Source organism: Lucilia sericata, unplaced genomic scaffold (genome assembly GCF_015586225.1).
Source record: "Lucilia sericata isolate MDLA Ls3-8-SP2 unplaced genomic scaffold, ASM1558622v1 Contig000344F_arrow, whole genome shotgun sequence".
Classification (NCBI taxonomy): domain Eukaryota; kingdom Metazoa; phylum Arthropoda; class Insecta; order Diptera; family Calliphoridae; genus Lucilia; species Lucilia sericata.
In genome coordinates this window covers 313,917-327,782 of record NW_023994364.1, presented here as the reverse complement: position 1 = coordinate 327,782, position 13,866 = coordinate 313,917, and the positions used below count along the sequence as shown (strand labels likewise).

General features: G+C 27.5%; 1 protein-coding gene across 29 annotated transcripts in view; it reads left to right on the top strand.

Annotated features, from left to right (window-relative positions):
- Positions 1-1,403: 1,403 nt before the first annotated feature.
- LOC119603873 (gamma-aminobutyric acid receptor subunit beta) overlaps positions 1,404-13,866 on the top strand; it is an 82,804-nt gene continuing 70,341 nt past the window's right edge. For 16 of the 29 annotated variants that reach the window (XM_037956132.1, XM_037956121.1, XM_037956120.1 and 13 more), the window contains exons 1-2: positions 1,410-1,639; positions 7,954-10,147. In XM_037956132.1, coding sequence (XP_037812060.1) covers positions 10,014-10,147 — 134 coding nt within the window. In that variant the 5' untranslated portion in view covers positions 1,410-1,639; positions 7,954-10,013. Of the gene's footprint in view, positions 1,640-7,864; positions 10,148-13,866 lie in introns of those variants that run through there. The other 13 variants (XM_037956114.1, XM_037956113.1, XM_037956116.1 and 10 more) reach the window with 13 other exon arrangements.

Genomic DNA, 13,866 nt, shown 5'->3' with positions numbered 1-13,866 from the left:
TAGTAACAAATGGATTTTTAGTAAAAAAAGTAGAATTTTAGTAAAAAATTTAATAACAAATTGATTTTTAGTAAAAATTTGGATTTTTAGCAATAATTTAGATTTTTAGTAAAAAGCGAATGGATTTTTAGTAAATAATAGTAAATATTTGAATTTGACAAATAAAAATGTTTACAAAAAAATCTTAATAAATTTTGAGTAACATTATTTCAGCTACATAAATTTCCCACAAAAATAAACATAAACAAAACACACCCCTTTTCTATAATGATAACTTTATACGAAATTTCCCGTTTCTACACTATAATAAACTGCTTTAAAAAAATCTACAACATAATCTTGTCTTTTGTCTTCCAAATGCTACAACATAATTTTAAGCAAATTATGAGTTACGACTTATTTGGTGACATTTAACGATGCTTCTAGCAAATAAAATGAAAACTGGTCTCTCATTTTTCTCGGCTACAATAAAACAAATTTAACTTTCTATAATAAAGTTGTTGATGAAGTAAACAAACATTTACTAGATGCTACTTCAAAACCATATTCAAAAATACCAAAGAAAAATTCGAAATAAAAACACAAATTGCAATACCACTAAAATACGCTCAAATACACACACATATTTATACATAAATACGTAGTGTCCCTGTCATTGACATGGTTGTTTGTTTATTTGTATGTAGTATGTGTATGTACTCCTGGCTATTTTGCTGATTTATATTTATGTGTAATTTTGTTACGAGCATGAGTTTTTTTTTTTAGCTTAAATTTTGGAAAGTGTTCCCTAATCAAATATTCTGTACGCAGAAACTGAACCCACCTCAATAGAAGTATGTGGCAGCCAAAAATTAAGGCAACAGCACACACACAAACATACAATATGCAAACAGAATTCAAAGAGAGTAATATTGCTCTACAAATACATGAACAGCAAAGCCACCACACAAGTAAGTAACCACTTGTGTATAGGTATGTTTGTGAATGTATAGATACTAAATACTCTACTAACATAGTCCTTGCACACTTTGCATTAACTTGAAGGCGAAGGCTTCTTGTTCTTCTTATTCTCTTTACACTTTTCTACACCACTACCAACGCTGTCAGGCAGTTAGACAAGCTGGCAGGCTGGAAAGACAACTCCAAACAACTTGTGAACGACTTTTTTCTTCTGTTCATTGTAATATTCATAACAATACCAGCAAGTGTTGGTGTGTGCTAGCAAGTGTGTGTGTTTGTTTAAAAGGAAGAAAAAGTTTTTGCTTTTTGTACAAATCGAGGCTGCGCAGGATTTCGATTTCATTACTCGTTTTTCGTGAAAAATCACGAACTGTTTCAACATTTTCAGCCAAGTTTTTCCAAACTAAAATGAAATTCTGGTCGCACCCTGAATTTCTTCGTGATGTAAGCTCTGGGGCAGTCGGTCTCTGTATACTCGCTTGTTTTTTACACTTATGGATTGTTCTAAAAATTATAAAAAATTTAATAAATTGTGTAAAAGAAATAGAAAAAAATTAAACTAAATTTTAATAGTTTTAAGTAAATTTTTTTAATAAATTACCAAAAAAAAATCAAACAACACAACATATAATTACAAGAAAATTCCAAAATCACAGAAATAATTGGAGTAACAAAAAAAGTAAATTCAAATTCAATGATTGAAAATTGTGAAAAGCAAATAAAAAGTGATTTTTCTTTTACATGAAGTGAAAAAAAATCAAGGCGTAGCAAGGATAACATGCGAATTAAATAAAGAAAAAAATTCCTATACTCATACATATATACAAATAATCGTATATATCTAAAAATTTTCACCTATACCTATAGTATAGAGAGATTTTTTTCGTATTGTTTGATTATTGTAAAAATTAGAAAACAACAAATTTGATTAAAATTAAAGAAATATATACAAAATTATGAATTTAAATAAAAAAATTTAACTAAAATTTATAAACCAGTGCAGTGATTTTTGTTGATGACAAAGAATTATACAAAAAAAAAAAAGAAAAAAAATTATATATATATATATTCAAACTTGACTTGTTATACCTACAAATATACATATATTTCACTTTTCACTTTGTATACTTGCTTAATTTTATTTATTCTGTATATGAGTGTGTGTGTGTTTTTTTGCTTTCAACTAAAAATTTTTACAATGCCTGGCCTGGTGCGTGCGCGTCTGTTTGGCTGTCTAAAACGCCAAAGTCATGCTGATAATGTAGTTGTACTACTCTCCATATATTTGTGTTTAAATGAATATATCCACTGAATACATACATATGTATTTATACTTGTTTGTATATATGTGTAATTGCAGACATAAATGTACTAGGATTTTAATGACTGTAGCGAAAAATGAAAAAAAAAAATATATATATATAATAAAAATATGCCAGTCTTTTTCCACTAATATCATAAAACAATAAAGTCTAAATTACCCTTTTTTTGTTTGCTTGTTGAAGACAAGCCTTTTGTTGCGGTTGAAGTACTATTTGTGGGTAAAATGCAAATTTAGATTTTTATTAATACTTGAATATTTAGTTTGTTTGATTTTAATAGAATTTTTTTTGTCGTTACTTTTTTGTCTTATGTATATTAATTAATTTGGTTTACAGACAATTTTTTGTTATACTTATTTAAGTTTAAAAGAAAAGTTGCATATTTTTTACATGAGTCTATTTTAGATTTAATTTTAGTATTTTTTTAAAACGGCTAATTTTGAGCTTTTATACAACTTTTTGTCAGTAAATCAAGTCTATTTGAAACCCATATCTCAAGGATTTCTTTCAGAATTTATATTTGACCAAATTTCTTTCGTTTACTCTTAGCTTCCATAAATTTTGAATTTATTGGTGCAAAAACATTGAGGGTTCTGCTTCAAAATTCTCACTTGATTTGGGATTACATAATAAAAGTTATGCAAGTTTTTCGTAAAAAACTTGATCCAAATAATGTTCCTTTAACTGATCTTGTTAGTTTTTTTAACTTGATTTATTACAGTTTAAATAATCAAAAAAGTATTAAAAATGTCCAAAAAAGCTTTGACTTATTCTGAGGAGTACATATAGGGTTTTAAACAGAAATTTTCATTAGAAAGCTTTTGTCGTATTTGTATAGGGCTATTAAAAATGCAATTTTTTGGCGATCGGTTCTTTGCGTTTTTAGAGTTTTTTTCAGCAAACGTTCACTTTCTTTTTCAAAACTAGTTTTGATAGCTTCTTAACATTCTTTACATAACCCATTATTGTATTGCAGGCTAATTTTTAATTCGTGGAAATATATACGGACACCACTACGTGTTAAAAGAGCAAAAAAAAAAGACCTGTGTGTCCCAGTTTTGTCCAAAGTCGTGCAATTTCTTTAACGGGCATGTCGGTGTAATTTTGAGGCAAAGTTGTAGCTCTTGTAAACTTATAAAATCAAAAAACTTCATCTGAATTTTCAATTTTGAGTGGAAATGTTTTACATTGTGGAATTTCACTGCTTTTATTAAGGACACCTGTACGTATACGTGTTAGTGATTTCTTGATATTACAAATATCAAGTATACGCCTAATTTAAAAAATCAGGTTTTAATTCTTTATTTTGAAGATGAAGTTTTTTTGATTTTATATATGTTCATATTTTTGATTTTCATGACAAGACTTACAACTTTGTTTTAAAGAGAAAATTCTTCCAGTTCTTGCTTTTCAAACACTATTGTGTTTTCAACAGACAAATGAAAAGATATCTAGATCGTCTAAGAAACTAACAAGAATTTATACTCTTGGGAATACCAACAAAATTTTTGTATCATTGGAATAACAAAATTATCTTTTTTGACTGACAATAAAGCTATCTTTAGAACTCATAACATTTAACTCTGTGAACAATTTGAAAGACTTTTAAATCCACTTTGGATCAAAACAATTTCTTGTTAAAAATACCCATTCTTTTCATTATCCTCCCACATTGGGGGTTTACAATCCAGGTTTCATAAATAATCAATTTTAATAATTCACATAAATAAACAATACCCAAAAAACATATTTACACAAAGACCTTTATATAAGTAATTAATAATAAAAAAATCCAAAACCAAATTCACACATTTATGGCAGACACATAAAAATGTTACAAATTAAACGCAAGTTAAACAAAGTCTTTGTCACTTTGATTTAAATCTATGACAAAATGAAATAGACATAGATTTACACACTCAAACATTTAACAAAATATATACACACACACTTTTCCACAAAAAGCAATACACAAACAAACACACATTTATGAATACACATACATATGTATACAAACAAACACTTGAACCTTACTATAGCACAACAGAAAAAAGGCTAAACGAAATAATAAATGTCAAAAGGAAAGCAACAACAACAACAACAAAAATGTACAATGCAACCAATTAACAACATACCTCCTAGTAGCCAACATAATAAAACTTGGTCAAATCAGCACACACATACACTCAACAGAAACAGAAGAAGAAGAAAAAAACACAACAGGAGCAAAAAAAAGCTTAACAATTTTTATAAAAAGAGAGAGATTTTGCAAAAAAGAGAGCCTAGGCAAATAAAATATATTCACAAATAGAAAAAAAAAACAGATGATCCAAAAAAAGGAAAATAGAAAAACAGGCAGACTGGCAATAAATAGCAAACAAACAGTTTGCAAAGAAAATAAACCCAAAAATATAGTAGACAAAAAGCAAAATACACACATTTTGTTGTTTTATTTTTCAAATTTTTTTTGTTTTGTTTTCTATAAACCAACAAAGATGGCCATGTCTATAGAAAAAGGTTAAAAAACAAACAAAAGATTTAAAAAAAATATATAAAAAATTCGTTTGAATGTAAACATATAGAAAAAGGGTCTTATAAATGTATTTTTATATACATAAATATTAATAGGTGATGGTGGGTGTATTAAATTCAGTAGCTTAGTTTTGAAGTGTGCTAAGTCGACTTAGTAGATTTTTAGATTTTCAACTATATTTACTTAAAGATTTAAATTAAAAAAAAAAATATTTAAACTTTCGATTTGATTTCCCTACAAATGCCACATGTACATGGATTCGCAATTAAAGCTTATAAAGAAATAAAAGTGAAATATCTATTACTTTAATTTTGAGTAGAGTAGGAAGGGATCAACATATTTTACAAATAAAACAACAACTTTTATATGGCTAATTAAAATAACATTTCACACAGATATAGGAAAGCAATTACTTATACATATTTAACATTTACTACCAGACTGGCATAATCAAAAATTTGATATTGAAGTCGTTTATAAAGATCAAATTTCAAATATGTCGAAAACGTAAAAACTAATACCCATATGCCAGTTTTGTAGTAATGAGCGGTAGGTTTAGCGTTCGCAATTTATCGGAAAACACCCGGATGACATTCAGTTCACTTAAATAAATTCCTTGTGAGGCCCTTCGCCAACAGTAAACTGGTACTTGTAAGTTCTAAGATATTTCACGTATTCTTGTTTGACTAAACAATTTCTAATCTGAAATGCGTCCAACCATTTTGAATAGTTACTATTTAGTTAGTTAGTTAGTTAGTTAGTTAGTTTGTTAGTTAGTTGTTAGTTAGTTAGTTAGTTAGTTAGTTAGTTAGTTAGTAGTTAGTTAGTTAGTTAGTAGTAGTTAGTTAGTTAGTAGTTAGTAGTTAGTTAGTTAGTTAGTTAGTTAGTTAGTTAGTAGTAGTTAGTTAGTTAGTAGTTAGTTTAGTTAGTTAGTTAGTAGTTAGTTAGGTTAGTTAGTTAGTTAGTTAGTGTTAGTTAGTTAGTTAGTTAGTAGTTAGTTAGTTAGTTAGTTAGTTAGTTAGTTAGTTAGTTAGTTAGTTAGTTAGTTAGTTAGTTAGTTAGTTAGTTAGTTAGTTAGTTAGTTAGTTAGTTAGTTAGTTAGTTAGTTAGTTAGTTAGTTAGTTAGTTAGTTAGTTAGTTAGTTAGTTAGTTAGTTAGTTAGTTAGTAGTTAGTTAGTTAGTTAGTTAGTTAGTTAGTTAGTTAGTTAGTTAGTTAGTTAGTTAGTTAGTTAGTTAGTTAGTTAGTTAGTTAGTTAGTTAGTTAGTTAGTTAGTTAGTTAGTTAGTTAGTTAGTTAGTTAGTTAGTTAGTTAGTTAGTTAGTTAGTTAGTTAGTAGTTAGTTAGTTAGTTAGTTAGTTAGTTAGTTAGTTAGTTAGTTAGTTAGTTAGTTAGTTAGTTAGTTAGTTAGTTAGTTAGTTAGTTAGTTAGTTAGTTAGTTAGTTAGTTAGTTAGTTAGTTAGTTAGTTAGTTAGTTAGTTAGTTAGTTAGTTAGTTAGTTAGTTAGTTAGTTAGTTAGTTAGTTAGTTAGTTAGTTAGTTAGTTAGTTAGTTAGTTAGTTAGTTAGTAGTTAGTTAGTTAGTTAGTTAGTTAGTTAGTTAGTTAGTTAGTTAGTTAGTTAGTTAGTTAGTTAGTTAGTTAGTAGTTAGTTAGTTAGTTAGTAGTTAGTTAGTTAGTTAGTTAGTTAGTAGTTAGTTAGTTAGTTAGTTAGTTAGTTAGTAGTTAGTTAGTTAGTTAGTTAGTTAGTTAGTTAGTTAGTTAGTTAGTAGTTAGTTAGTTAGTTAGTAGTTAGTTAGTTAGTAGTTAGTTAGTTAGTTAGTTAGTTAGTTAGTTAGTTAGTTAGTAGTTAGTTAGTTAGTTAGTTAGTTAGTTAGTTAGTTAGTTAGTTAGTTAGTTAGTTAGTTAGTTAGTAGTTAGTTAGTTAGTTAGTTAGTTAGTTAGTAGTAGTTAGTTAGTAGTTAGTTAGTTAGTTAGTTTAGTAGTAGTTAGTTAGTTAGTTAGTTAGTTAGTTAGTTAGTTAGTTAGTTAGTAGTTAGTAGTTAGTTAGTTAGTTAGTTAGTTAGTTAGTTAGTTAGTAGTTAGTTAGTAGTTAGTAGTTAGTTAGTTAGTTAGTTAGTTAGTTAGTTAGTTAGTTAGTAGTAGTTAGTTAGTTAGTTAGTTAGTTAGTTAGTTAGTTAGTTAGTTAGTTAGTTAGTTAGTTAGTAGTTAGTTAGTTAGTTAGTTAGTTAGTTAGTTAGTTAGTTAGTAGTTAGTTAGTTAGTTAGTTAGTTAGTTAGTAGTTAGTTAGTTAGTTAGTTAGTTAGTTGTAGTTAGTTAGTTAGTTAGTTAGTTAGTTATTCACTTTAAATTTTTTATAATATACAATAATTAATTTAACTTCTTTATATAACAGTTAATCTATTAAAATAAATAAATTAACGATTAATATCTTTATGAATACGGGGTTTAGACTTTTGCAAAACAACACATAAATAAGGCCAAACTTTTAAACATTTAACTGCAATTTAAACAAATCCGAAGGCAATACCATTCATTGTAGGTGATTTTCATCATATTTTACAACAATTTTTTTATTCTTGTTTTTCGTCCCTGCATAACAGTGAAAAAGTTTAAAGACTTTTGGTAAAAGCAAACAGGAAAAAACAAGTATCCTTCAAAGAGCGTAACAGCCCGAAAAGAAAAATAGAAAACACTCTCTCGCTCTTTGTACTGGAATCTGCACAATGTTTTTATATTTTTACAGACACAATGCTGCTGCTAACGCTGCACTGGAAAAAGGCGAGTTGTGTTGAGTTCAGTTTTCCTTCTTCCAAAAGTAGGCTCCTGTAATATTTTTACCCTTAACTCAGTGCCTAAAGCACTTTGATACTTAACGTTCGTAGTATACTTCATGGCGCATAAACCTAAACAAAAATGTGTGTACACAAATTTAAAATAAATCAACAAAGAAAAAATCCCAAAAAACACACATACACAATGGCACAATAAATATGCAAAAAAGGAAAGGAAAAAAGTAGAAAATTGTGAAAAATTTAAATATAACAATTTAAAGTGAAAGTTGAATTTATGTATATGAAAGGTAAACAAAAATTTAGGGAAAAAAATGTGTATTAAAGAAAAGTGTTTTGGAAAATATTTTAGTGCATAAACAAAAATTTACAAAAGAATTAACAATGTATAACAAAAATGTCTAAGTTTACTTGATATAAACTAATGAAAAGTTACAAAAAAAAAAGAGTTGATCATTATAACAAAATTATACAAATTAAACATTTAAAAGGAAATATATTACATCAACAACAACATATGTCTCTATTACTGAAAACCTATTGGCTGTTGAAATTAGTTTAGAAAGAAATCTAGTGTAAAATGTTGCATGTTAGTGTTGTTGAAAATCATGATGATGAAGGTTGTTCAGCTACAGCGATAATGTCAGCAAGAACAGCGGAACAAAGAAATATTAGAATTATTGCAATAACAACAACGGCAACAACGATGAAATATCATTAAATCAAATGAAATTAAGGTGACAAAGTGTGATTTATTGTTAATGAGGATATAGACGGTTATTTCAAGCATACATTACCAACAACAACAGCAGAAGCAGCTAATTCAATAATATTAAGAATGCTTAAAAATCATAAACACACAGCTGTAATTTCAACCAAGTCCAACAATACCACGAAGGCATCATTATTACTAAAGCGAAAGACAACCTAAACATACGTGAAAAGTGTGCAAAATTAGCAACAGTTTTCATAAAGGGGATTCAACATATTGTTTGAAGTAAAAAGTAACGTTTTCCTTTTCCCTCTACTTCCTTGGAAAATATACTTGTTATTAAAATAAAAACAAAATTCATGCATGATTAAACTCAACAACTGGACTGTAATAAAATAATTAAAAATATCCTTTGTTGCATAAAAAAAGGAATAAACAACAACACAAACACACGGCCTTTATTTGAAGTAAAACAAAGAAAAAGGATAAAAAAACATTGAGCACTCTTTCATTATCCCCAGACTCACACCTACGCCTACACATACTACAAACACACATGAGTTACACATATACTTAATAAATTCTCACATACTCACACAGACAGACGTAAATTATACACACACCTACATATGTATGTATGTGTTTATGACATGTAGACAATACTAAACCCTCAATGTATGAGTGAGTAAAAAACCCTACATTTCAATAACTTAGAAAAAAAGAGTGCCTATCTGAAAGGAGTTGTATAAATAAAAACAACAATAGAAAGGTGTGGATGTGTGTAAAAACATAAAAAAATATAACTGAGCTGTCACACTAAATATAACTTTTAGAAACACTTTTTTATATTAATAAACGTATATATATATGTATATGTATCTAGATAAAAATACATCTGCATAAGCAAACAAAGATACTAAATTCTAAAAATACTAACCAACAGTAAAACAACAACAACAACAGCCAAGTCCAGGGATACTTAAACAAAAGCAACAATTCAAATCAAACAAAAGTGAGAATATTTAATACCTCCACACCACTCCATTCTAATTCTAATTCTAAACACAACAACATAAATTCTCTTCATTGAAAACAGCAGGAAAAAAACAACAACAACAAAATTAAAACGTTAATACTTGCATCTCCACTTAATTAGAAACTAGTATCTAAAAAAAGACTACAACAGTTAAATCAGAAAAATAAATAGAAATTTAAACTGAAAAATAGAACAATGTTTCCAAACAATAAAAATCATCTACACAATGATAAGGTTGTTGTTGTTTTTACATAGTTTCCATGTAAATAAGTAGAACAACTAGAGAACAGAAAAAAGCAACTCAACGACAACAATAAAAACAACAACTAGGTGCAAGAAAACAAACGCAAGACTAAGACTATTGCACTCACTACATAGAAAACAACAACAGAAGCAACTACCAACTACAACTAGAGCATAATTATTTTTTTAAGGACATATCACCATTAAAAGCATCCGACGCTTATAAAACAACAACAACTACAGCAACAGCCGTTACAACAGCTTCAACAACAACAACAAAAGAAAACTACTTTTTTTTTAAAACAGCATCACTTTTTTGTTGTTGTTGTTCCAAACAAATCATACGTCTCCTCTACGTAGATACATTCACATTTACCAGCCCTCCAGCTCATCTACACAACTACAACAAACCACTACCACCATGAGTGATTCAATGTTGTATCGTAAATTTGATACATTTATGCCCAGGTCACGAATTATAACCCTGTGGCTGGCCTTCAATCTGGCGATGTTTCTACAGGAACCAAAGAAACAAATTACCACAGTTAATGCAGCGTAAGTATACATTTTATTCTTGTTGTTTTAAAATATATTTATATTTTCCGAAAAATATTATACACTTGTGACAGGACTATTTGTATGACATTTAAAAAGGACATTGTGTTAAAAAATTTGATTTTGATGTTTTACAGACAGGACTTAAATATGTTATAAATTTCCAATTATAAAAAATTATGATGTTGTTTTTGATTAAATTAGATTCTAATAATTCTTTAATATAATTCACAAATCCTTTCGACTAAGTAAAGTTCAAATACAATGTGAATGTTTCATTGAAATTATTCTAGTATTTTCTGAGAGGACTTTGTATGTAAGCTGGATACAAATGAGTCCCGTTCATTACGAAAATCAATTAGTCTTGTTGGTTGGGTATTTGTGGTTCTTTATTAATCGCCAACAGTCAAGTAAAGCTCCAAATCCTTATTTGAGAGATCTTGTTATATGTAGGCTAGGTAAAATAATGGACCAAAAAGTACATTATGATAAAAATTTTAGCAAAATATCCTGAAAATTGCAACTTAACCGATTTTGATAGTGATTGTGGGACGACTGATGTTGGTGTACGAAACGTTAGTTAGGATTTTTTAAGAAAATTTGACCCCTTAAAGCTTTTGAATCTAAACACTTGAAATTAATTTAATTCTCAAGGAGCCATTATCTCAACCTTTGGTTATCAATTAACCAGCAGAAAACAACCAGACATTTTGAAAATGAGACAAAATACTGTTAATTAAATTCAGTACATATGACAAATCTGTCTGTCTGTCTGTCTATCTGTCTGTCTGTCTGTCTGTCTGTCTGTCTGTCTGTCTGTCTGTCTGTCTGTCTGTCTGTCTGCCTGTCCGTCTGTGTGACGGTTGAAATCAGTTTTCTGAAGACCCCAGTTATCATCGAGATCCAAATCTTCAATAATTCTGTCAGACATGTTTTCGAGAAGTTTCCTATTTAAAATCAGCATAATCCGTCCATAAATAATATATAAGTAAAAAACCGAGACAACCTCTGAACATTTCATCAAAAAAGTGAATATTTTGCATTCAGAAGCAAGATAACAACAACAATGCAGAGATTGTGTTTGATTGTATGTGAGTACGTTGTTGTCGCTCGTTAACGATTGAAAACGAAAACCACGTTAACCGTGTTTTTCTGGTTTATCACAGTCAGTGGCGTGAATGAAATTATTTCTTTGGAAAGATTAAAAAAGATGTGTATGTAATAAATGTAAAAAAAAAACAACGGTGAAAGATATATGTATAAGATTCGACACAGCCGAATATAGCACTTGTTTTATCATAGAATCATAAAAATAAAATTTAATGAAATTGTTCATAGTTCTTTATTTTTAACACAAAAACAAACCTAAATTGAAACCAAAAACATGCTCAATCCTAAACATTGCGTATGAATAATATTTATTTGGACATATTGAAATTCAAATTAATATTAAGTTTACGCTGTGAAATCCAGTTGTTTTTATAAAAGCTAAATTGAAGCATGGAGCCGAATAAGGGCGTATAAACCATTTGAGAAATTTTACAGGAGACGATAAAAACATCATAAAACTTTAAAATCGGCATTTTTTCCTACTTTTTTCACATATATGCATAAATACATATAACTCACATCTATCCCTGTGCTAAAACTCAGTAAAAAATTCGAGTCACAACTTGCCAAAATTAATACTTGAAATTTTGCTAAAATGGAATAAGGGCATATATCCATATATTTTAGTTGAAAGTATATATAATAATTTTTTTAAAATATAACTATAGTTATGGATATACGCCCTTCTTCTTGTCCACACTTTCATACTTAAATAACTCATTCAATAATAATCATTTTTGCAATATAATTAAAAAATTAATAAATTTGAAATGTTTTCCAACCATTCTGCAAATTTGGTGCAATTAGAATTAAAATTTATACGATTTTTTACAGAAAAATACATTAAATTGCTAATATTTTTTACTCAAAAAAATAAATAGTATTTAAAAATCGTGCTTTTAAAACTATCTATTTTAGCGAAAAATTTATATTTTTCAATTTATTTTTTTATGAATAGATGTAAAAAGGTTAGTTTAATATAATTATGCGAAAAAACGCGATTTTGAAAAGGTGGTCTTTACGCCCTTATTCGCATCCATGCTTCAATTAATGAGCTGAATCATTATTGTGAAATTTATAATAAACTGTCATTATCAGCATTTTAAAATGAAATGTCATTCTTAAACATACATATGTACTGTTGTTGTTGTTATGTCCATTAGGATGTATCATGGGCCAAATTTTCGCGTAAATAATATACCTCTCAACTAGAAATCATTTTGAAGACCAAAAAGACTCTAAAGAACTAGTTCCAGAACTTCTCTAACGTTAGCTAGTGCTAGCAGTGACAAATTTTAACAAAAATCATTGATTAAAGAATCAATTCCAGAGCAGTTCTACAGAACGAGTGTTTACCTTCAATAGAACCACAGTTACAAAGATGACAATTTAAATGAAATGTCAAACTAAAACGAGCACAGGCTATAATGTAGCGTTCAAGAACTAATTTTACAACTAACAAAATTTTTTTCTGGAATACAATTAAAAATAATTAAATTTAAGTTTCATTATAGGCAGTTTCAGCTACAAACTATTTTTCTATTAAAACTCTTTAAAAATTTATTTATTTATATATTAATTATTAATTTAACCCAATCCATTACATTATCTAAAATAATGACAATTTCCTATTTATTGATATACTGATTATGCAAACTTTTTTTGTTTTTTTAACAATATTAGAAAAACAAAAAACTTTTTACTTTTTTTTGGAAATATTTTGACATAACACGAACATATTTTTGGCTGTCATACAAATAAAATTAATGTCTTGTTACATAAGGAAATACAAAACGAACTAAACTTAACAATTAACAACAATTATGAAAATTATTCATACACATGCTTATGGTTTAATAAATTAAAATTGTCATGAATGTTATGTGTGTGTTCGAAACATTTAAATGTGACAACATTACAGTAAAATAACATTTTTGTTATTTTTTTAATATTTTATTATAAATGGGAAATTAATTTTTATAGTTTTAGTTCCGAAAAATACCAGTCGAAAAAGTAATAAAATAAAAATAACTAACAAAACATTTATACGTATGAGTAATATTTAATTTGAAATATTTAGAATATTTCACATACGTTAGGGTGGTTAATCATGCTAAGAGTATATAATGTAAAATTAAATTTTTTTATAATTTTGAACAAAAATTTCAAACATTTGCTTTAACTTAAAAGAAATTATTTCTAAACAATTAAAATTAAATCAAGATTTTTTTACAGATTTAAACAATCTTTCTCAATTTCCATTAAAATTTTCTTTTTAATATTATGTTGGGATTAAACTATTCTAAAAGAATATTTTATTTTCAATTCACATATGTTTATTTATTACACATTTGCAGATTGATGAACTTCGTACGTGAAATTGCGGTTAAAGTGTGTAAATATTTACACCCTTTGCAACATTTAAACCAACTTAATTGAGCTTTGTGGTCTACAATACAAACTGAGTTCAAATAGTTTTCTTTTTTTTATTTTTGTCCCTTTGTTGAAGTTGCTGGATTGTTGTCTGTAATGACAACATACAACATTTGCCTTCGTATCAGCTGCAGTAGTTGATTGTTGTTTGTAATAGTTATAATTCTACGGGTCGT